This window comes from Salvelinus fontinalis, chromosome 19 (assembly GCF_029448725.1).
Source record: "Salvelinus fontinalis isolate EN_2023a chromosome 19, ASM2944872v1, whole genome shotgun sequence".
Classification (NCBI taxonomy): Eukaryota; Metazoa; Chordata; class Actinopteri; order Salmoniformes; family Salmonidae; genus Salvelinus; species Salvelinus fontinalis.
In genome coordinates, this window is record NC_074683.1 from 14,767,211 (window position 1) to 14,791,234 (window position 24,024).

The following is a 24,024-nucleotide window of genomic DNA, read 5'->3' on the forward strand; positions in this document are numbered from 1 at the left end:
CATGAGATATATCTATGTAATTCTATGATATCCAAATTTGTGGCTATTGATGATATCTGCGTTTTCTGTGAAACAGAAGGTGAGAATCTGTTTCACTTGTTCTTTGAATGTAAATTTGTGTCAGAATTTTGGAAAAACCTTGCGAAATACTTATTTACCATTATGAACACTGCCTATGTTTTTTACATAAAATATATAGTATGTTACTATTGCAATGATAACAAGACCACTGAAATGATTGTACATTTTCTTAATTCTTGTTGCCAAATCTTTCAAACAAAAATTCTAAAATTCTCTACCAAAATTACAAATTTTTCTGATTGAATTCAACTATCTCATTAAAACATTAACCCTAGTGAATAACAACAAGAATAACATATTCCTGAATCATTATAATAAGATTTTTTCAGAGTGAATACAATTGCACTAAAATGGTTTATTTTTTGTATTTTATTGATATTTTTTGTATGTTTGAGTATTTTCTTGTTAATACCTGTGTTTTGTTTTGTTAGACATGTTTGATGTAGCAATGTAAGTTGATTTTTGTATTATGAATAATACTATTAAAAAAAAGAAAAAAAAAGGTTATTATCGGCCTTGGCAAACTGACCATCCTCTTGCCCTCAATCTGCCATACAGGTTTGAGAGAAGTCTTGATTTTATACCGACAATTTTCCATATATTGAATTATTTTTGAGATTGAGATATATTGAACACATTTTTTTTTAAAGCAACAAGTAAAGTGTTTCATGAGCTGTAATAAAACATCCCAGACATTTTCAAAAAAATAAAAAAAATAAACTGGTAACGAGCAGCAGGGAAGGATGATGAAGCGTCATATTATGTGTTATAAAAGTGATGAATATGTGACATGTTGCGAACCATGAAGCCACGTCTTCCGAATGCCCCACAAGGGTGAAATTGAATGAGGTGGCCAAAGTCAGGGTTGTACAGAGCATTTCATATGCAGCAGTTGTGAAATGGGTTGAGGGTTTGAATGGTGCACAAGAAGAGTCCATGGTAGTGGATAGGCCTACACTGCAGGGGTTGCCTTTCACCAGCAGGATCCTGACATTTTAAAGGTTAGGAAGGTGGACTTTGTGGAATTTATAGCTATGGTAATTAATGGCATTGCCAATGTGGAGAGAAGGTCCAGGAAGATATAAATCATAGTAATTGCGGCGGAGGAGTTCCTGGGGCTGAAAGATTTCTCAGCGAAGGAGTTACATGCAATATTGGCACAAGCCGTACCACCCTCTCAGGTCCTAGAGCCTGAGAAAGGAGATATGGAGAACTAAAATAATGTACAATTTTTATTGGGGTAGATTAAGTTAGTTTCACTATTATGTATGGATTTATTTATTTTGGTTTCAAATCGTCCAGTTGGTGGCGGCAATACACCTTTTTGTGTCTAGTCCACCATAAAACACACAGAAGAAGAAGGATGATGATGATGAAGAAGCTAAGATGGCAGCACATTTGAAAGTGCTGCCTATTCGGAGTAAAGAAACACTACACAATGAAGACACACTTTTAAAAAAGATTATTGCTTTAATTCCAAAGACAAAATGGCTTGAGATTCGGAATTCAGGGAAACAAGTGCCGGTTCCACGGTCTGGAATTGGAAGCCTATTTCGCAGTTGCACCGCGTTGACTCCGTTTGTGCCGTTTTAGGAGATACACTGGATGTGGCTGCATTTCAGGATGGACAACTGACGAGGTGTAGGATTTTCGATTGACAGTTGTGATATAACGGCAAGCTATCTAGGTAGCTGTTATATTTTTTGATGCAATATATGCATTGTTCTCCAAAACGATTATGTGTGCTGCTGCGGCAGTCGGTGATGGAGGGATTGTGCCATCCCCATTACCTTCGATGCGGCTCGGCATCAGCGTAATTTCTGGAGTTGGGGACGATTTCTCCTCTTTTGGGTCGGGAATGGGTTCGTGTCAAACACCAGGAACCCAGTCGGATTGCCGAAGTCGATACCAACTATTACTCTCTGGGCGAGCTTTAGCGGAAAGATACAGGATGATTTATTCCACGGCTATCAATGACAAGGAGCAAGGGATAAACCAAGGAAGGTAGGTTGAAATTGTGAAAATTCTAAATTGCAGGCTTGTCTGAGCTAGTTGGCAGCCTTCGTAGCTAACTTGCTACGTTAATTAGCCCAACTACCTGCATGGTTTTCACATCACCAATGTTTGAATGCAGGCTCACACAGCTAGTTAGCCAAGCTAACTTCCCTAGCTAGTTTGCTAGTAAGATGCTTAACTTAGCGGTTCAGCAACTAGTTGGCCACATGATCGTCTTTAGTGTTTAGTCGTGATAATACTTTTACTGTGGGGTAACGTTATGGGTAGGTTAGTTTGCAGAAACCCGTCAATAGTGCTACCTAGTTATATCGGTAACTTGGCTAGTTAACGTCAGCTAATGAGTCCCTAGCTAACCTCTAGCTAGTGCGTTAGTTAACACAGTTAGCTAAATTTCCTCCCTAGCTTCGTTGTGTTGGTTGTTAGTGGTATTTTTTTTACGTGGTGTAACGTTACAAGGTTGGTAACTAAGGTCAGAGTTACTCTTCGTATGGGGTTGTTTTTGGGTTAATATATGTAGGTCGCTAGTCTGTAAATTCGGAAAGATAAACAAATAAGACGTCAGTAGCTGCTTAATTTTTGACTAGCCAGCTTAGCTAGATATGTTTATGTGGATCGAACAGTGTTTATCTTGGATATATTCCCAGATAAGTCCCTTTTTTACCATATATATATATATATATACAATTCCAGTAGGTCAGAAGTTTACATACACTAAGTTGACTGTGCCTTTAAACTGCTTGGAAAATTATGTCATGGCTTTAGAAGCTTCTGATAGGCCAATTGACATCATTTGAGTCAATTGGAGGTGTACCTGTGGATGTATTTCAAGGCCTACCTTCAAACTCAGTGCCTCTTTGCTTGACATCATGGGAAAATCAAAAGAAATAAGCCAAGACCTCAGAAAAAAATAGTAGACCTCCACAAGTCTGGCTCATCCTTGGGAGCAATTTCCAAATGCCTGAAGGTACCACATTAATCTGTACAAACAATAGTACACAAGTATAAACACCATGGGACCACGCAGCCGTCATACCGCTCAGGAAGGAGACGCGTTCTGTCTCCTAGAGATTAGCGTACTTTGGTGCGAAAAGTGCAAATCAATCCCAGAACAACAGCAAAGGACCTTGTGAAGATGCTGGAGGAAACAGGTACAAAAGTATCTATATCCACAGTAAAACGAGTCCTATATCGACATAACCTGAAAGGCCGCTCAGCAAGGAAGAAGCCACTGCCCCAAAACAGCCATAAAAAAGCCAGACTGTGGTTTGCAACTGCACATGGGGACAAAGATCGTACTTTTTGGAGAAATGTCCTCTGGTCTGATGAAACAAAAATTTGAAATAAAGCTATGGCATTGTACTATTTCTATTCTCTGTCCCTTTTTTTGTTGTCAATGTGTTAGAATATTAACTTAACGTAGTTGTGATAGGCTATAGGCCCAGCTGTTACTGGATTTGCTCATGTTTTTTTACAATGTGTTTCAGGGGAAAGAAAGCTTTAAGCAAGAAGAAGCTGAAACGGCGGCAAAAGTTGAAGTCTAAAGTCAAAACAGGAACAAAGGTAAGATACATTTTCTTGGTACAAGAGGGACCTGACCTTGAGTCACTCAATTTTCTCCGAATAATATAATGGATTCATTGCAAATTTGTTGCTTCAGTTATTTTTGGTCTAAGATGGGCTACTACGAGCATTTCACCTGTTGTATTCGGTGCATGTCATATAGTTCAAGTAACACACACATTTCAACATCAACTGTTCAGAGGAGACTGTGTGAATCAGGCTTTCATGGTCGAATTGCTGCAAAGAAACCAATACGATTTGCTTGGGCCAAGAAACACGAGCAATGGACATTAGATCGGTGGAAATCTGTCCTTTGGTCGAGTCCAAATTTGAGATTTCTGGTTATTTGACCAAGGAGATTTATCGGGTGCTGCATCAGATGACCTGGCCTCCACAATCACCCGACCTCAACCCAATTGAGATGGTTTGGGATGAGTTGTACCGCAGAGTGATGGAAAAGCAGCCAACAAGTCCTCAGTGTATGTGGGAACTCCTTCAACACTGTAGGAAAAGCATTCTTCATGAGACTGGTTGAGAGAATGCCAAGTGTGCCAAGTTTCATCAAGGCAAAGGGTCGCTACTTTGTTTAATCTCAAATATGAACATATTTTGATTTAAAACAATTTTTTGGTTACCAAATGATTCCAGCTGTGTTATTTAATAGTTTTGAGGTCTTCACTATTATTCTACAGTGTAGAAAATAGTAAAAATAAAGAAAAACCCTTAACACACCTCATTCAAAACTTTTGACTAGTATTGTAATTAAATGTATGCGCTCTGAATTTATTTAGGCTTTCCGTACTACAATATTACGGTGTGTGTCTCCCCGCTGTTTCGTAAGGTGTTATTTTTTAAATCTGTTTTCTGTATTTGAATCTGTTTGACATTATGGTGTATTGTGTGTGTGTGTGTGTGTGTAGGCCAGTGAAACACAATCTCAACTTAATCCATTTTAAATTCCGGCTGTAACACAACAAAATGTGGAAACGGTAAAAGGGTGTGAATACTTTCTGACGGCACCTTAACTGAGGAAGGATCAACAACACTGCAGTTACTCCACAATACTCACATAAATTACAGAGTGAAAAGAAGTTAGAATACAAAATGTTCTAAAACATGCATCCATTTTCCAGGCACAAAAGTAATACTACAGAAAATGTGGCAAAGAAATATGCTTTTTGTACGGAATACAAATTATGTTTGTGGCACAGGCAAAATCCTAGAAGGGAAACTTAGTTCAATTTGCTTTCCAACAGACACTTTGAAACAAATGCATCTTTCATCAGGACAATTACCTAAAACACAAATATACAGTCGTGGGCAAAAGTTTTGAATGACACAAATATACATTTTCACAGTCTGCTGCCTCAGTTTGTATGATGGCAATTTGCATATACTCCAGAATGTTATGAAGAGTGATCAGATGAATTGCAATTAATTACAAAGTCCCTCTTTGCTATGCAAATGAACTGAATCCACAAAAAAACATTTCCACTGCATTTCAGCCCTGCCACAAAATGACCAATTGACATGTCAGTGATTCTCTCGTTAACACAGGTGTTGACGAGGACAAGGCTGGAGATCACTCTGTCATGCTGATTGCGTTCAAATAAGACTGGAAGCTTCAAAAGGAGGGTGGTGCTTGGAATCTTTGTTCTTCCTCTGTCAACCATGGTTACCTGGAAGGAAACACGTGCCGTCATCATTGCTTTGCACAAAAAGGGCTTCACAGGCAAGGATATTGCTGCCAGTAAGATTGCACCTAAATCAACCATTTATCAGATCAAGAACTTCGAGAGCGGTTCAATTGTTGTGAAGAAGACTTCAGGGCGCCGAAGAAAGTCCAGCAAGCGCCAGGACCATCTCCTAAAGTTGATTCAGCTGCGGGATCGGGGCACCACCAGTACAGAGCTTGCTCAGGAATGGCAACAGACAGGTGTGAGTGCATCTGCACGCACAGTGAGGCGAAGACTTTTGGAGGATGGCCTCGTGTCAAGAAGGGCAGCAAATAAGCCACTTCTCTCCAGGAAAAGCATCAGGGACAGACTGATATTCTGCAAAAGGTACAGGGATTGGACTGCTGAGGATTGGGGTAAAGTAATTTTCTCTGAATCCCCTCTCCGATTTTTTGGGGCATCCGGAAAAAAGCTTGTCCGGAGAAGACAAGGTGAGCGCTACCATCAGTCCTGTGTCATGCCAACAGTAAAGCATCCTGAGACCATTCATGTGTGGGGTTGCTTCTCAGCCAAGGGAGTGGACTCACTCACAATTTTGCCTAATAACACAGCCATGAATAAAGAATGGTACCAACACATCCTCCGAGAGCAACTTCTCCCAACCATCCAGGAACAGTTTTCTGACGAACAATGCCTCTTCCAGAATGGAGCACCTTGCCATAAGGAAAAGTGATAACTAAGTGGCTCGGGGAACAAAACATCGATATTTTGGGTCCATGACCAGGAAACTCCCCAGACCTTAATCCCATTGAGAACTTGTGGTCAATCCTCAAGAGGCGGGTGGACAAACAAAACCCCCACAAATTCTTTCAAACTCCAAGCATTGATTATGCATGAATGGGCTGCCATCAGTCAGGATGTGGCTCAGAAGTTAATTGACAGCATGCCAGGGCAGATTGCAGAGGTCTTGATAAAGGGTTAACAGTACAAATATTGACTCTTTGCATCAACTTAATGTAATTGTCAATAAAAGCCTTTGACACTTATGAAATGCTTGTAATTATACTTCAGTATTCCATAGTAACATCTGACAAAAATATCTAAAGACACTGAAGCAGCAAACTTTGTGGAAAATAATATTTGTGTCATTCTCAACTTTTGGCCATGACTGTACACTGGAATTCCTTACCAAAACGACATTGAATCTTCCTGAGTAGCCTAGTTACAGTTACACTTATTTTGGCTTGAAATCTATTGCAAGACTTAAATGTCTGTCTTAAATGCAATGTTCAACAACCAACTTATCAGAGCTTGAATAATTTAAAAAAATAATAATGGGCAAATATTGTACAATCCAGGTGTGACAGCTCTTAGACTTACCCAGAAAGACTCACAGCTGTAATGGCTGCCAAAGGAGATTCTAACATGTATTGACTCAGGGGGTTGACAATTTATATAATCAATTTATTTTAGTGTTTTATTTTCCACTTTCTTCCAGCGAGTTTGGTGCAGATCGTTAAAATCAGAATGTGGAAAAAGTCAAGGGAATACTTGACTTTCTGAAGGCGCATTAAAAGCATTTATGTGAAGCTTTGTGATTGACAAGGAGAAGTTTGATGTCGGACAACAATAGAATGTTCGTGATTTAATGCGTGCCAGGCCGCCTGAGCATTACGGCTACATTTCTACTATGTCGTAGGCAGAACTTTACTGACTATGTCGTATACTTTGATACTGGCAACACCTTTCAGATATAAAGAAATGGCGAAAAAAGTGATGTAATGGTTTGATGAGAATTGCAGCTCGCGTGCTATTCTTCCAAACTGTCTACTGTGAGATTTCCGGTACTAGAGGTGTGCAGGCAGAAAGTAGCTTCGCCGAAGCCACTGAAAGTGAAGCTAATGGGAACACACAAAAATAGAATGTCTGGTGACTGAGGCACACTGGTTACAAGTCTAGTTAATCTGAATGGGCCCTAAGACAAAAGTAGAGCTGTAGGTTAGGCCTACACAGCAGACTGGCTGTGTACCAAATGGCACCCTTTTCCCTGCCCCACATAGTGCACTAGTTCTGACTAGGGCCATTTGGGACGTAGATATAGGCTACATGTCCTATTTTTCTCTAAGATACAGTACTACACTGGTAGTGGGGCAAACCCTGTATTTGCAGCAGTAAGAACATCACCCTGCTGACACGTGAGTCAGGGTAGGGGTAGGCTATAGCCTAGTCTTCCCTGGTGCTTTTGGTGCACACCTGCCTGCATTGTTACCATTGCCAAGTGGGCAAAAAATCTTCCGCCGACAGATTCTCCTGACTACAGCTCGAATCCTCTTAAGTGAATTAAGCATCTCTATAGCTCTAGGATCAGTGAGAGTGAGTGCCCAACACGCTCCTCTCTCAAAATCAAATTTGATTAGAAAATAGAGAGATAATAGTTTTACTTTTCGGTCTCCAGTCCTTTTCCTCCTCTTTTTACTGCTCCTTTCCCAAACAAAGCCCCTTTCTCTCTGTTTTGTAGCCTTATTGGCATATTATAACTAGAGGTCGACCGATTATGATTTTTCAATACCAATACCGATTATTGGAGGACAAAAAAAGCCGATACCGATTAATCGGCCGATTTATATATATAAAAAAAATAATAATAATAATTTTATATATATATATCATACACACACACATTTTTGTAATAATGACAATTGCAACAATATTGAATGAACAATGAACACTTTTATTTTAACTTAATATAATAGACACACACGCACACAGCTCTGAAGTGACAATGATACTGAAGAGTCTGCTTAGGAGACAAATACTCTCAACTGTTTGAATAAAAATAGAGTTTAAGTTACCTGTGATGAATGTTGAAAACAAAAACCTTAATTTCTATATGCAGGAAATCCTATTTTAATAATGGGCATGGTAAGAATTGCCAACCAAAGTGCGAGTCATAATTCCCATGACACCTAGCAAAATCTGAAAAGCGGTTCCTTCATTTATTACATAGGATATTTTTAGATTCACTTAAAATGAGGTCTGTGTTTCGTGTAGGCTTACATCACTGTGCCAATTTTATAACTGTGTAGATATCCATAGGACAAGGTAACTGATCAATATTGGCTAAATATAAGTAAAGATAAATATTTGTAGAGTGGATTTATGTAAATATGTTAACAAACGTTACCTTATCCTAGTGATATTTACACGGGTATCAAAACGTCGAGGCGGTTTAAGCCTGCACGAAACACAGACCTTATTTGAAGTAGATCAAGACATTCTCTATGGAAGACATGAACGGTAAAATAACGAAGGGAACCCTTTTCAAATTCAGCCGCAAGTTATTACAGGAATTATAACGCGTCGACTATTTCTCTCTAAACCATATACCTTTGACTAATCTGAAAACTATCACCTCAAACAAAACGTTTATTCCGTTCCAAAATTTTATCTAACGGGTGGCATCCATGAGTCTAAATATTCCTGTTACATTGCACAACCTTCAATGTTGTTATAATTACGTAAAATTCTGGCAAATTAGTTTGCAAAGAGCCAGGCGGCCCAAACTGTTGCATATACCCTGACTCTGCATGCAATGACCGCAAGAGAAAGGACAATTTCACCTGGTTAATATTGCCTGCTAACCTGGATTTCTATTAGCTAAAAATGCAGGTTTAAAAATATATACTTGTGTATTGATTTTAAGGCATTGATGTTTATGGTTAAGTACACATTGGAGCAATGAAAGTCATTGATTGTTTTTTATAAGATAAGTTTAATGCTAGCTAGCAACTTACCTTAGCTTACTGCATTCGCCAACAGGCAGGCTCCTCGTGGAGTGCAATGTAATCAGGTGTTAGAGCATTGGACTAGTTAACTGTAAGGTTGCAAGATTGGATCCCCCGAGCTGACAAGGTTAAAAATCAACAGAACGTTCCTAGGCCGTCATTGAAAATAAGAATGTGTTCTTAACTGACTTGCCTAGTTAAATAAAGATTAAAGGTGTAAAAAAAAAAAACGGCAAATCGGCGCCCAAAAATACCGATTTCTGATTGTTATGAAAACTTGAAATCGGCTCCGATTAATCGGTCGACCTCTAATTATAACCTTATTTCTGTGGTAAATAGTGCTAAGCTCTTTACACCGGCACAGCGTGTCCCTTGCTGAATGCCTTAGCTGTGCTGCCGGGAGTGTTACCCGCCCTGAGGAAAGAAGTGGAAGGGGAGAGTAGATAACTCTCTCCCTGGTGTTGTACAGTGAGAAATGAAGGACCGCTCCTTCCTAAATGTATGACATCACTGTCCGTCAGTAGCTTCGATGCCAGAAACATGACAACGCAGCAAGGCAAGGGGAAAACAATCAATAGCATGAAACATTCTCCATCTGGAGGTTGGAGGACTGCGTAGTAACCCTATACCAGGCCTGGGCAATTATTTTCCATGCAGGGCCATATTAGAAGATATTTTTTCCATCGTGAGCCAGAATCATATTACAGGATTATACATCATGTGTATGACTGTTGACAGCTATATCTACTGTAAATCACATCCAGATATGCTACTTAACTTTTTAAATCCACAGAACTAAACCACATCCATGTTCTCCTTTTTGGTAGGTATTAAACAGGCAATGAACTACACGGAGGGAAAAGGTACACTGCATTCAGCACCACGGACAGAATTCTAGTTAACGGATATGCGCATACACAGAGAGCTCAACATTACATTTAAACTACTCCGTGTGAGGAGTGAAGTCTCTGATGGGCAGTATAGTTGCTGACGTCGCTATGCGCTGAGAGGTGAGATTCAGTAAGAGAGGATCTGTGCCTTGACTTGTTATATTTCATCACTGAAAATGTGTGTTCACGTATATACACTGCTCAAAAACACTAAGGGAACACTAAAAATAACACGTCCTAGATCTGAATGAAATATTCTTATTAAATACTTTTTTCTTCACATAGTTGAATGTGCTGACAACAAAATCACACACATTATCAATGGAAATCAAATTTATCAACCCATGGAGGTATGGATTTGGAGTCACACTCAAAATTAAAGTGGAAAACCACACTACAGGCTGATCCAACTTTGATGTAATGTCCTTAAAACAAGTCAAAATGAGGCTCAGTAGTGTGTGTGGCCTCCACGTGCCTGTATGACCTCCCTACAACGCCTGGGCATGCTCCTGATGAGGTGGCGGATGGTCTCCTGAGGGATCTCCTCCCAGACCTGGACTAAAGCATCCGCCAACTCCTGGACAGTCTGTGGTGCAACGTGGCGTTGGTGGATGGAGCGAGACATGATATCCCAGATGTGCTCAATTGGATTCAGGTCTGGGGAACGGGCGGGCCAGTCCATAGCATCAATGCCTTCCTCTTGCAGGACTGTGCGGCCCCACAAAGAAATGCCACCCCACACCATGACTGACCCACCGCCAAACCGGTCATGCTGGAGGATGTTGCAGGCAGCAGAACGTTCTCCACGGCGTCTCCAGACTCTCTCACGTCTGTCACATGTGCTCAGTGTGAACCTGCTTTCATCTGTGAAGAGCACAGGGCGCCAGTGGCGAATTTGCCAATCTTGGTGTTCTCTGGCAAATGCCAAACGTCCTGCACGGTGTTGGGCTGTAAGCACAACCCCCACCTGTGGATGTCGGGCCCTCATACCACCCTCATGGAGTCTGTTTCTGACCGTTTGAGCAGACACATGCACATTTGTGGCCTGCTGGAGGTAATTTTGCAGGGCTCTGGCAGTGCTCCTCCTTGCACAAAGGCGGAGGTAGCGGTCCTGCTGCTGGGTTGTTGCCCTCCTACGGCCTCCTCCACGTCTCCTGATGTACTGGCCTGTCTCCTGGTAGCGCCTCCATGCTCTGGACACTACGCTGACAGACACAGCAAACCTTCTTGCCACAGCTCGCATTGATGTGCCATCCTGGATGAGCTGCACTACCTGAGCCACTTGTGTGGGTTGTAGACTCCGTCTCATGCTACCACTAGAGTGAAAGCACCGCCAGCATTCAAAAGTGACCAAAACATCAGCCAGGAAGCATAGGAACTGAGAAGTGGTCTGTGGTCACCACCTGCAGAATCACTCCTTTATTGGGGGTGTCTTGCTAATTGCCTATAATTTCCACCTTTTATCTATTCCATTTGCACAACAACATGTGAAATTTATTGTCAATCAGTGTTGCTTCCTAAGTGGACAGTTTGATTTCACAGAAGTGTGATTGACTTGGAGTTACATTGTGTTGTTTAAGTGTTCCCTTTATTTTTTGGGCAGTGTAGTTTGACTCACACAGTACAAACATCTTCTGAGCATGACTCCTAATCTTTGGAAAGTTTTTTTTAATCGAAAGATGCATAGAACCTCGTCAGTGACATTTGTTTTAAATAGTTATCCAATCACTGCATTAGACTGAAAATCGATAAGCTCAAGTTGCAGGTCAGTGGGAGTGTTATCCACACTGAAGGTGAAAGGAGAGGAAACCAATAGCATGTCATTTTCCAACACTTTGAAATCCTCAAAATGACGAGAAGTACCCGTTCAAAGCACGCAGCAGCCATATGTACTTCTCCAATTGGTCATCTCGAAGGGAACAGACCAGTAGGGTCGGAAGGTGGGTGAGATTGTTGGCTTCTACTTGGTGGGTCAGGAGGGTTCATTTTCCCTTGAAGGCTTTGACAAGGCTGTACGTCTGATGTGCAAAAGGCCCTTCCCTTGTAGTTTGAATTCTATTCATTCATGAGAGCCATGATGTTCACAGTGAGGGGAATAATCCGCCAACCGTTCTGCACTCTCCAACTTCAGGTCCCACACCCTTTTAAGCACCTTCCTCAAACTCAGCCATCTCACGTTTGTGTGGTAGGGGAGATCTGCATGACCCGACTCTCTTCCAATGTGGTTTAAAGATTTTGCTCTTGTGAAGTTTGCCACTTTTTAGTGACTGTATCCACAACATGGCTCATTTTCAGAATACATTTACAGAGCACCTCCTGATGAATAATGCAATGCAGGAAAATCATTTTCTGATCTGGGTTCAGCTCAGCTACTTGATCTTGTATCCTTTTCAAAAGGTCAATGTTTTTTTCCTGTCAAGTTTGGGCACCCATCAGTGGTCACACTGGATAACTTTTCAAAACTCAGTCTCAGCTTTGCCACACTTATTAACCTCCTCCAAATAAATATTTCCCTGTGGCTGTGCTCTTGATTGACTGCACTGTAGCAAGCTCCTCTGTAATTTCAAAGTCTGGGGTTATGCCTCGTAAGAATATCAACAACTGAGCCGTGTCACATGCATCACTGCTCTCATCCAGGGCCAAGGAGAAATAGATAAAATCCTTTACCTTGTTTTTCAACGGTTCCATATTCTCTGCACGCTGTGTCACTGTTTGTCTTGACAGGGAAACATTATCAAACAGCTCTTTCTTGGACGGCAAAGTATTGCTGCAGAGTCAATTAAACATTTATTTAATGAATTTGTCCTCAGCGAATGGCTTGCTATGTTTTTCATTTATTATTATTATTTTTTTACACTTTTACACTGTTTTCTCTTCAATTTCGTGGGATCCTATATGGTAGTTAGTCTTGTCTCATCTCTGCATCTTGTTCCTCCGAAACACAACCCAACCAAGCCGAACTGCTGCTTGACACAATGCCCAATTAACCCGCACCATTGTGTTGGAGGAAACACCGTGTACCTGGCGACCGTGTCAGCATGCACTGTGCCCGGCCTGCAACAGGAGTCGCTAGTGCGCGATGGGACAAGGACATCCCTCCCTAACCCGGGCGACGCTGGGCCAATTGTGCGCCACCCATGGGTCTCCTGGTTGCGGCCGGCTGCAACAGAGCCTGGACTTGAACCCAGAATTTCTAATGGCACAGCGATGCAGTGCCTTAGACCACTGCACCACTCAGGAGGCCTGGCTTGCTCTGTTGATCAGTTTTGTGGGACAGTACATGGCTAGCTCTCGCAATTCTGTCATGTGCTGAATGCAGTTTTGTGAAAAGTCCTTGCTGCTTTTGCGACAGAGAATGCAACTCTTTCGATTCACTTGCCCTCTGCTCAGAAGACATTCCTATATTTATCTGCGTGCTTCATCTGGAAGTTTCGGGAGAAGTTGTAGTCTTTCAAGACAGCAATGCTCTCTTTGCATACTAAGCACACAGCTTTCCCTGACGCCTCAAATACATATTTCGATGTCCACTCTTCCTGGAACACCCTACATCCATTGTCTACTTTTCTTTGAAAAACACATTTTTGCGCAATTTCTAGCTAGCTACTATTTGTAATTGTGACGTGTCAGTCTGTCCTTGTAGTTATTTGTACGTACCTTCAAAATAAATGTCATACAAGCGGTGGGAGTTAAATCATTACACTAAGACGAGTATTCAGTGTGCTTGTAATTTCCACTTGTCAGAAGTAGATGTCCACTTGGTATGATGCTGGCTTGACCACAGGTGACCTGGAAAGCCCATCAGAGTTGCAGTGCAGGTGTATATACATGGAGCACAACGGCATTCTGCAATTGACGGAATTCCAGTATGTCAGCGGACGATCTGTAAGAAGGGTGAACTTCCAGGTGAAATTCACTCAAACGATGCTTAAGGTTTCTGCTTCTGTCTGTTACTTTCTGCTCAGTGTCCTTGATTCAAAAGTGGTCAACTTCTCCACCAGAAGGCACTATATTGGACATGACTGCTCCCAACTCGCGAATTTTGTCCGCGTTGGCGTTTATTTGTCCCCTCAAATTTTCTGAGCAAAATGTATTTATATTTTTGCACAATGAAGACTGTGGAAACATCAGCTCCAATTTTCATTTTAGTTTTGGAAATCTGTTCCCAAGTATTCCCATGCATAATACAGATACGTGATGGTATACAAATGTAAGCTCAGCCCAGTCAAAGCACTTCTCTTTGCTGGCACCCCAATGGTGAACCAGCTTCCCCCTGAAGCTAGGACAGCAGAGTACCTGCCCATCTTCCGAAAACATTTGAAACCCTACCTCTTCAAGGGTATCTTAAATAATCCCAAAAGCAGCACTTACTATGATGACTGAGAGATGTTTGTCCCACCTAGCTATCTTAAGATGAATGCACTTTAAGTCGCTCTGAATAAGAGTCTGCTAAATGACTAAAATGCCAATGTAAGTAAGGTTTGAAATTAATATGTTTTAGTCAAAATAATATTTCTGTTTGGGTTTCTTGCGGTCAATTTGCACTCTGGAAATGGTTTGGAATTATGTTCCGGCCCCCCGAACATCTGCTCAAAAATAAATATGCTTGATGATCCCTACCATATTTGTATCTTTGTAAATCTTTTCGTATTTGATTTAGAAACATCTGTATACAGTGTGTGCAAATGAAGTAAGGCAATAAATAGCACAATAGTGGCAAAGTAATTACAATTTAGCAATTTACACTGGAGTGATATATGTGCAGATGAGGATGTGCAAGTAGAAATACTGGTGTGCAAAAGAGCAGAAAAACAAATATGGGATGAGGTAGGTAGGTAGTTGGTTGGATGGGCTATTTACAGATGGGCTGTGTACAGCTGCAACTATCGGTAAGCTGCTCTGACAGCTGACGCTTAAAGTTAGAGAGGGAGATATGTCTCTAACTTCAGTGATTTTTGCAATTCGTTCCAGTCATTGGCAGCAGAGAACTGGAAGGAAATGTAGCCGAAGAGGTGTTGACTTTGGGGATGACCAGTGAAATATACCTGCTGGAGCGTGTGCTACGGGTGTTGTTGCTATGGTGACCAGTGAGCTGAGATAAGGCAGAGCTTTACCTAGCAAAGACTTATAGATGACCTGGAGCCAGTGGGTTTGGCAACATATGTAGCGAGGACCAGCCAACGAAAGCATAGAGGTTGCTGTGGTGGGTAGAATATGGGGCTTTGGTGACAAAATGGATGGCACTGTGATGGACTGCATCCAATTTGCTGAGTAGAGTATTGGAGGCTATTTTGTAAATGACATCGCCGAAGTCAAGGATCGGTAGGATAGTCAGTTTTATGATAAGTTTGGCAGCATGAGTGAAGGAGGCTTTGTTGCGAAATAGGAAGCCAATTCTAGATTTAACTTTGGATTGGAGATGCTTAATGTGAGTATTTGAAGGAGAGTTTACAGTCTAGCCAGACACCTAGGTATTTGTAGTTGTCCACACATTCTAAGACAGAACCGTCCAGAGTAGTGATGCTAGGCGGGCGGGCGGGTGTGTAGCAGCGATCGGTTGAAGATCATGCATTTGGTTTTTCTAACATTTAAGAGCAGTGGGAGGCCACGGAAGGAGTGTTGTATGGTGTTGAAGCTCGTTTGGAGGTTTGTTAACACAGTGTCCAAAGAAGGGCCAGATGTATACAGCATGGTGTCATCTGCGTAGAGGTGGATCAAAGAAAGTTCTCAGAAAACCAGTCGTATTCTCAGTACCTCAGATAGCCAGGTGTGGCCCAGACAGGAGGAGTATGAACGTAGGCGGTTTCCTCCTTCTGATAGTGTCTGAAGGACACAACACTCAAACCAGATGTTAACACACAGAGGAGACCTTAGTTTATCATAACACAATTTATTAACCTTTTAAAAGGTACGAGGCCTTGGTTTACCCTCTTCACCACCAGTCACAATAGAGGAATTTGCGGTTTGCCTTCAAAATAAAATGTCCTCTTTTGAAAGTGATGCAGAAGGTTACAATTGGTGACATCATGCCATATATAGACTAGATAATGTGAAGCAATGAAATGGGGTAGCAGTCTACTCGGTGACACCCACAGAGCACAACTGTGAAGAGTTTACGCAAATATTAGAGTTGTAGCTCCTATTTCGTGACTGGGACTGTGTGAAATCCCCTCCCCAGTCAACCTATTGTGTGTATTGACATTCATATTGCACCAGACAGATTTACCTAAAGATTGGGGATAAATGAAATGGGGTAACAGTCTACTCAATACCTAAGAGATTTTTTACCAGAGTCCGCCTCAGAGTTATCAGACTCAAAAATATCCCTGCAGTATTGTTTTTCCTCAGTGTTCAACATAGGTTGACAATAAATGTGGCTCAATTCAGTTTCAGAGACCCGAAATAAGTGCTACGATGCTAATGTTCTCTGTGTCACTGAGCAGACTAATACGCCATGTCATTGATCCACAATCCATAGGTAAGGCTGTACAGTGAACTAAGTATGCTCCCAATGCAATTCTAAGTATAATACATCCAGTGTGATGTCAACAGATTTGTCAAATTAACCAATTCATGTATTTTGTTGATTTTATATAACATTCCAACCTCATTTAGCATGATCTATTCAATTAAGGCACAATTATATTTGTATTAATTTGCATCACTGTCAATGACATACTTTTATTTTGAAGGCTAACCGCAAAGTCCACTATTGTGGCTTATCCTTATTGTGGCTAGCTTCACATAGATGGGTCCGACCATTAATCAAATAAGAACTGTCGTATAAATTATGGTTATTTTAGTTGACACATAGCTATATAGTTAGCCAGCTAACGATAGCTACAGAAACGGATTATGTCGTTTTGCTATGTTTTGGGGAAGAACATTGTTTGCATGACATCGCCGAAGTTTGTTTTACCTGTTATTTAACTAATAGTTAATAACAAATTCTTATTTTCAATGACGGCCTAGGAACAGTGGGTTAACTGCCTTGTTCAGGGGCAGAACAACAGATTTTTTTTTACCTTGTCAGCTCGGGGATTTGATCTTGCAAATTTTCCGTTAGCCTAGTGGTTACAACGTTGGACTTGTATCTGCCGCCCAGAGCTAGCTAGCTTTTTATGACCTGCACTGTAGGTGCGCGAGACAACCAGCTTCATAGCATACATTTGGTGATGCGGTGGTGCGCACTAATAGCGTTTCAATCGGGTGACGTCACTCGCTCTGAGACCTGAAGTAGTTGTTCCCCTTGCTCTGCAAGGGACGCGACTTTTGTGGAGCGATGGGTAACGATGCATCGAGGGTGACTGTCTATGTGTGTAGAAGGTCTTTAGTTCGAGCCCAGGTTGAGGAGAGTGACGGAAGCTAAACTGTTACATTTACTAACATTCTTCAAGGATATGGGCAACATTTTTTATTGAACCTTTTATTTTGACAGGGAGTCAAGGCTGAGACCAAGCTATCTTCCAGATGAGCCATGTTTAGCAAAAAATGGCTAGCTTCGACTATCTTGGTTACCTGGCTGTAACAGGCAAAGCTTGTCTCACGTTGCGGTCGTCTCTTGTAGCCGGGACAGCAGTTTCTTACCTGAGAATAAGCATGTCACTGTTCTGTTTTGGAGTCGGATCCGGAGATGGACAGCAAAGTCATTAAATGTGAGACCTTTGACATGTTCATTGTAGTCGAAGAGGAACTGATGTGTACGTATATACTTCTGATAAATGCTAACAGCTCCATGCCTCAAAGGAGCCGGATCATTGAGCTACTCGAGGAGAATAGGGTGCTAAGAGAACGCCTCGCTCTGGTTAAGGAGACTTCAAGACTGCGTGCTGTTTTTGATGCAACAATTCTAAATGACCGAGGGGGAAATCCAGGATGCTCTGTCAATGGTTGTCAACCAGGGGTACTAGGAACCCTGGGTGTACTTGGCCTATTCTTAGGGGGTACTTAAACTCGTGAGACCATAGGCTTACTGGCAAAATGCACATGGGGGGGGTACTTCAGTTTTATTTATTTATTTAACCTTTATTTAACTAGGCGGGAGTTGGTGGTACAGTAATCAAAAAAGGTTATGAACCACTGGTCTATGAGACTCGGCTCATCTGCAGTAGCTACTGAGGATACTACCTTGGACCACTTTCCCTTACTATAACACATCTCACTGCACTCCATCGGAAGCAAAGTGGAATCGATTAAGTGGAAGGATTATTCCAACGCAGCTTCCCTGGCGTCCAGACCTGGCTCTCAACGATTTTCAGGTCTGAGCCCCATGACTTCTCCTGGGCCATGTGAGGATTCACTTAATCCCTTACTGCAGCTGTCTGCCGCACTAATTGCAGAACTGTTGACCTAGAGTACCAGTCAAAAGTTTGGACACACCTAGTCATTCCAGGCCTTTTCTTTATTTTGACTATTTTCCCCCTGTGTAGAATAATAGTGAAGACCTCAAAACTATGAAATGACACATGGAATCATGCAGTATTCAAAAAAAGTGTTAAACAAATCCAAATATATTTGAGATTCTTCAAAGTAGCCACCCTTTGCCTTGATGACCGCTTTGCACACTCTTAGCATGTTCTCATCCAACTTCACCTGGAATGCTTTTCCAACAGTCTTGAAGGAGTTCCCAAATATGCTGAGCACATGTTTGCTGCTTTTCCTTCACTCTGCAGTTCAACTCATCCCAAAGCATCTCAATTGGGTTGAGGTCGGGTGATTGTGGAGGCCAGGTCATCTGATGCAGCACTCCATCGCTCTCCTTCTTGGTCAAATAGCCCTTACACAGCCTGGAGGCGTTGGGTCATTGTCCTATTGAAAAACAAATGTTAGTCCCACTAAGTGCAAACCAGATGAGATGGTGTATCGCTGCCTAATACTGTGGTAGCCATGCTGGTTAACTGTGCCTTGAATTCTAAATATATCACAGACATTGTCACTAGCTGTAGCACCATCACACCACCACCTCCATGCTACACGGTGGGAACCACACATGCAGAGATCATCCATTTACCTACTCTGCGTCTCACAAAGACACAGCGGTTGGAACCAAAAATCTCAAAGTTGGACTCATCAGACCGAAGGACAGATTTCCACTGGTCTAATGTCCATTGTTTGTGTTCTTGGCCCAAGCAAGTCTCTTCTTATTGATGTCCTTTCGTTGCTGGCATGCTATGTTGTTGTCTGAGGTCTCTCTTTATGTAATGTTGTGGTGTCTATCTTGTCGTGATGTGTGTGTTGTCCTGTTTTTTAAATAAAATTTAATCCCAGCCCACATACCCGCAGCAGGCCTTTTGCCTTCTGGTAGGCCGTCATTGTAAATAAGAATTTGTTCCTAACTGACTTGCCTAGTTAAATGTAAAGTAGTGGTTTCTTTGCAGGCCTGATTCACGCTGTCTCCTCTGAACAGTTCATGTTGAGATGTCTTACTTAAACTTTGTCACGCATTTATTTGGGCTGCAATTTCCGAGGCTGGTAAACTCTAATGAATTTATCCTCTCCAGCAAGGTAACTCTGGATCTTCCTTTCTTTTGGCGGTGCTCATGAGCGCCAGTTTCATCAGCGCGCTTGATGTTTTTTGCGACTGCACTTTAAGTCACTTTCAAAGGTCTAGAAATGTTCCCGAAATGACTAACCTTCATGTCTTATAGTAATGAAGGACTGTCGTTTCTTTTTGCTTATTTGAGCTGTTCTTGCCATAATATGGGCTTGGTCTTTTACCAATTGGGGCTATCTCTTGTATACCACACATACCTTTTAACAACACAGCTGATTGGCTCAAACGGATTAAGAAGGAAAGAAATACCACTATTTAACAAGGTACACCTGTTAATTGAAATGCATTCCAGGTGACTACCTCATGAATCTGGTTGAGAGAATGCCAAGAGTGTGCAAAGCTGTCATCAATGTAAAGGGTGGCTACTTTGAAGAATCTCATATTTTTGGGGGTACTACATGATTCCATATGTGTTATTCCATAGTTTTGATGTCTTCACGATTATTCTACAATGTAGAAAATAGTAAAAATAAAGATAAAGCCTGGAATGACTTGGTGTGTCCAAACTTGACTGGTTCTGTATATCTTTAATGTTACAATTGTTTCTGGTGTTATCCCTAAGATCTGCAGAGCGGCACATGTCTCCCCCTACATAAAGGACGAGATCCTTCTGACTAAGATAATTTGGAGATTGGACGGTAGTTATCTCGCCTTTCCAAAGTTTTAGAATCCCTGGCCAACTGTCAGTGAAGAACTTTTTAAACTTCTCACACACTTCTTAATGTGCACCAATCCGGTTTTAGAACTACTATGCTTGTTTTAATGTTAAATTGATTAGATCATAATAATCATTGTGCTTTCCAATGTTCATGTGATATTTGAGTGACCAACAAATTACAACAATATCTATGGGCTAAAAAAAACTAAATAAAAAAACCTTAGCTGACCTGGGCTAGGCTAGTTGATATATGCAATGCAATGACTGACATGACGAGGAACTGATGATGCACTACCCATTTTTGAAATTGCACCTTGTGCATTCTGTTATTACAACCAAGTTCCTTTAGAACATTTTGTGGACCCACGTGCCCCACCCTAGGGGGGGGACACCCCACAGTTTGGGAACCACTACTGTAGAGCACTTCACTATTCCCTTTTTGGGGAAGTACAGAATCTTCCGACCTACCTAACTTTGTTGTTGAGGTATAAAGACATGAGTTACCAAACCCATTTCACAGGGTTGGTTAACTCTTGAGGTTCCTCGGGTCTCCACCCAATCCGGCAATCCGCTTTTGTTTTAAAGCACCTCACTGCTGGATACATTTTCGGAACTCATTACAATTAGATGTTCTGTTGCCACTCGTGCAGTTTAGGGTGTTCATTGAGGACCTAGTGACTGAGGACTAACGGTTTTTCATACGTTTGTGTTTTGTATGACGTTGTATTGATTGTTGTATTGTTGTGATCAGGGCACCCTTGGGAATGAGACCGTGGTCTCAATGGGTTTTCCCTGAATAAATAATCTAATAACAGTTATATAGATGCACAGTGTACGAAACATTAAAACCTTTCTCATATTGAGTTGCCCTCAGAACAACCTCAATTAATTGGGGATGAACTATAGTACAGGCAAGTGTATATAGTTTATTAGAGTACAGTACATTGCACTGTACTCTAATCTCTTGTACTGTAATGTACATGTGATGGTGTCAGTAAGAGCCAGGAGTGGTGCCATTAACTGGAGAGAGGGGTTGTCCAGACTGTTTTAACACTTGTGCTTTGACAACAATGCGACAGAATGAGAAAGAAATCTCTTATGAGCTGAACATAACAGTATGCCAGTGCAAGAGAGTACGGTAACAGTTGACTCAACTGTAGTTTGACTACTATGAATTCCCGTTGCAGTCATTCTGTTACTGATTTGGTAACGTTGTGTTTTATTCACTTAAATCATAAACCAAGTTGTCATCATTAAAAACCGGAATTGTTAAATCAAGCTTTAGTTGTTAGTTCTGTGAACTGTCGTTTTTCTCCCTCTTGAGGGAGAGACATGAGAAAATATCTTAAAAGATGTGAGTTTTTGGTAACAATTATAAAGACCGTAGGCAATATTTCTTAAACCTTAGAGAAGGCAAATAAGTTCTGCAAAACGAAATATATTAGTTGGCAGGGGTCTTTACTTCAACATTGTTGTGTTGATGTTTTTCTAGTACCTTTTTATACGACTTTTCTGCTAGATGTTTTCTAAGACACATTTTCCTTCTATTTGACCATTTTTGGGGGGGATAGAAAATGGTTGAAATGTATTTATGCCTTCATTTGTAAAAAATAGACTCTTAGCTTTTATTTGACTCCACATTTGAGTCATGGCTGTATTTTTCACTCTCTCTTTTCCACAGACGGAGAACCTTGATGGGGTCTTCTGCATGCCAGAAATCAAGCTGCATAGCAACCCATCAGCGTTCAACGTGTACTGCAACGTGCGCCACTGCGTGCTGGAATGGCAGCAGCGGGAGGCGTCCCTGGCTCTGGCCTCTAGGAGCTCTGTGCAGAGCGGCGACTCGGACAGCGAGGAGGAGGAGTTCCGTGAGCCCGCCATCAAGCTTCCCAAGGTAACCAATTCCATCTGTTATGTTACTTCAGAAGCAGTGTGACGGGAACAGGGTTGGTAGAAAGGTAGAAATAGAATATGACAGACATGTTGCTTTACTTGTTTTTTGATACCAGGTTTGCTGTTCACTTGCGCTATACAAGATGGGAGTTCCATGCACTCACAGCTCTGTATAATAATGTTTGTTTTATTGAATTTGTTCTGGACTTGGGGACTGGGAAAAGATCCCTGGAGGCATGTCTGGTGGGGTAAGTGTGTGTGCCAGTGCTGTGTAAGTTGACTATGCAAACTATTTTGAATATCTACCACATTAATGTGTCATATAAAATCAAGAGGTGACGCAATCAGTCTTTCCTCCACTCTTATCCAAGAGAGACTGGCATTAATATTAGCCCAATGAAGAGCAAGACTTGCCACTCTGTTCTGGGCCAGCTGCAGCTTAACTAGTTATTTCTTTGCAACAATTGACCATATTACTAGACAATTCAGATTCTCCCCCCTAATTGTTCTTTTAACCAATCAGATCTTCTCTGAAAAAGATCTGATATGACTGGTTAAAATACCAATTAGTGTAAAAAAATCTAAGAATTGGGCTGCAGCCCATGTGCCAACAGGGAATGGGCTAGCCTGAGAGCCAGATCAGTCTTCTTTTGCAGACTGCAATCAGCCTGTCATTGATGGCTAGTTGATGGCTGCTGTTGCCAGGTAAATATTCAAGTGTACTGGGCTATCTAGCTTAGGTCTTCTTACACCTGTTATCCCAATATATTGGATCCTACCGTTGATCCATAAAGCTTCTCAAGGCCAGAAAGAATGGAACAAATTGGGATAATCTAAATCCATCACAATTGTCCTAAAATATAAAATGCATCGTGAGTTTACATAAATAATCAGTTAGCAAAATATTAGTTGGAAGGTGGACTCCTAAGCAATGTTCTCAAATGTTTTGGCCGCACTGAGCAAATTTCAGGTATGCTGAGCGCAAACTTGAACGTCGTGAAAATTCTGTGCAACTTCTGGCGCACGTTTGTAGATACTGGGGCGGCAGGTAGCCTAGTGGTTAGAGCGTTGGACTAGTAACCGAAAGGTTGCAAGATCGAATCCCCAAGCACACAAGATAAAAATCTGTCTTTCTGCCCCCGAACAAGGCAGTTAACCCACTGTTTCTAGGCCGTCATTGAAAAGAATAATTGTTTTTTCACTGACTTGCCGAGGTAAAATAAAAAAGGGGCTGTACCCACTTTAATTTACTGTTTTAACATTGGCCAAGTAGACTACTGTGGCTATTTGTAGGCCTACCAGAGTGGCCTACCATTAAAAAAAACAATGGAGAAAATGCCAATATGTGGTGTTCAATGTGGGCCTATATTCCGAGGCTTTTCTTGTAGGAAGCAATCACTCCCACATTACTGACTACATGCAGCTCTCGCTTTGATCTCAAAACAAGGGCATAATAATCGTGGCCACTCATGCTGTAAAACAGTCTCGTTCAAAGTGAACGGCACAAATATATGGCAGTGGTCTGTTTAAATATAGGCCTACTTACAGCTCCGATTGGTTATGGTGCACCGGTCTGTGTAGAGTACGGGCCTGAGTCGTGCCTGCAGTAGAATCTTACTCTGATGCCCTCTGCCTAAACCAAACATGTTGTGTAGTTTGTTATGTCGCATTGAAATTGGCTAATATTGCATTGATTTGATCACAATTCCCACAGTAAAGGGAAATGTTGATAGTGTTAACTAACGGGGAAAACTTTGAAGGCTGATTTATTTATTTGCCTGGCAGTCCCTGGGAGCTGCTTGAGTGTGAGTGCTCCCTGCATGCTGGCAGCTGAGAGGGAGCATTGCTCCTAAGTTAGTTGCACATCATATGTGACCGACTGGCTCGATTTGGTCTCATGTAGCAACATTGGAAA

General features: G+C 41.5%; 1 protein-coding gene across 20 annotated transcripts in view; it reads left to right on the top strand.

Moving 5' to 3' along the window:
- The first annotated feature begins 1,433 nt into the window (after window positions 1-1,433).
- Window positions 1,434-24,024, top strand: part of mycbp2 (MYC binding protein 2) — a 211,337-nt gene continuing 188,746 nt past the window's right edge. For 19 of the 20 annotated variants that reach the window (XM_055870888.1, XM_055870878.1, XM_055870882.1 and 16 more), the window contains exons 1-3: window positions 1,434-2,085; window positions 3,582-3,657; window positions 21,898-22,110. In XM_055870888.1, coding sequence (XP_055726863.1) covers window positions 1,820-2,085; window positions 3,582-3,657; window positions 21,898-22,110 — 555 coding nt within the window. In that variant the 5' untranslated portion in view covers window positions 1,434-1,819. Of the gene's footprint in view, window positions 2,086-3,581; window positions 3,658-21,897; window positions 22,111-22,132; window positions 22,358-24,024 lie in introns of those variants that run through there. The other variant, XM_055870894.1, reaches the window with a different exon arrangement.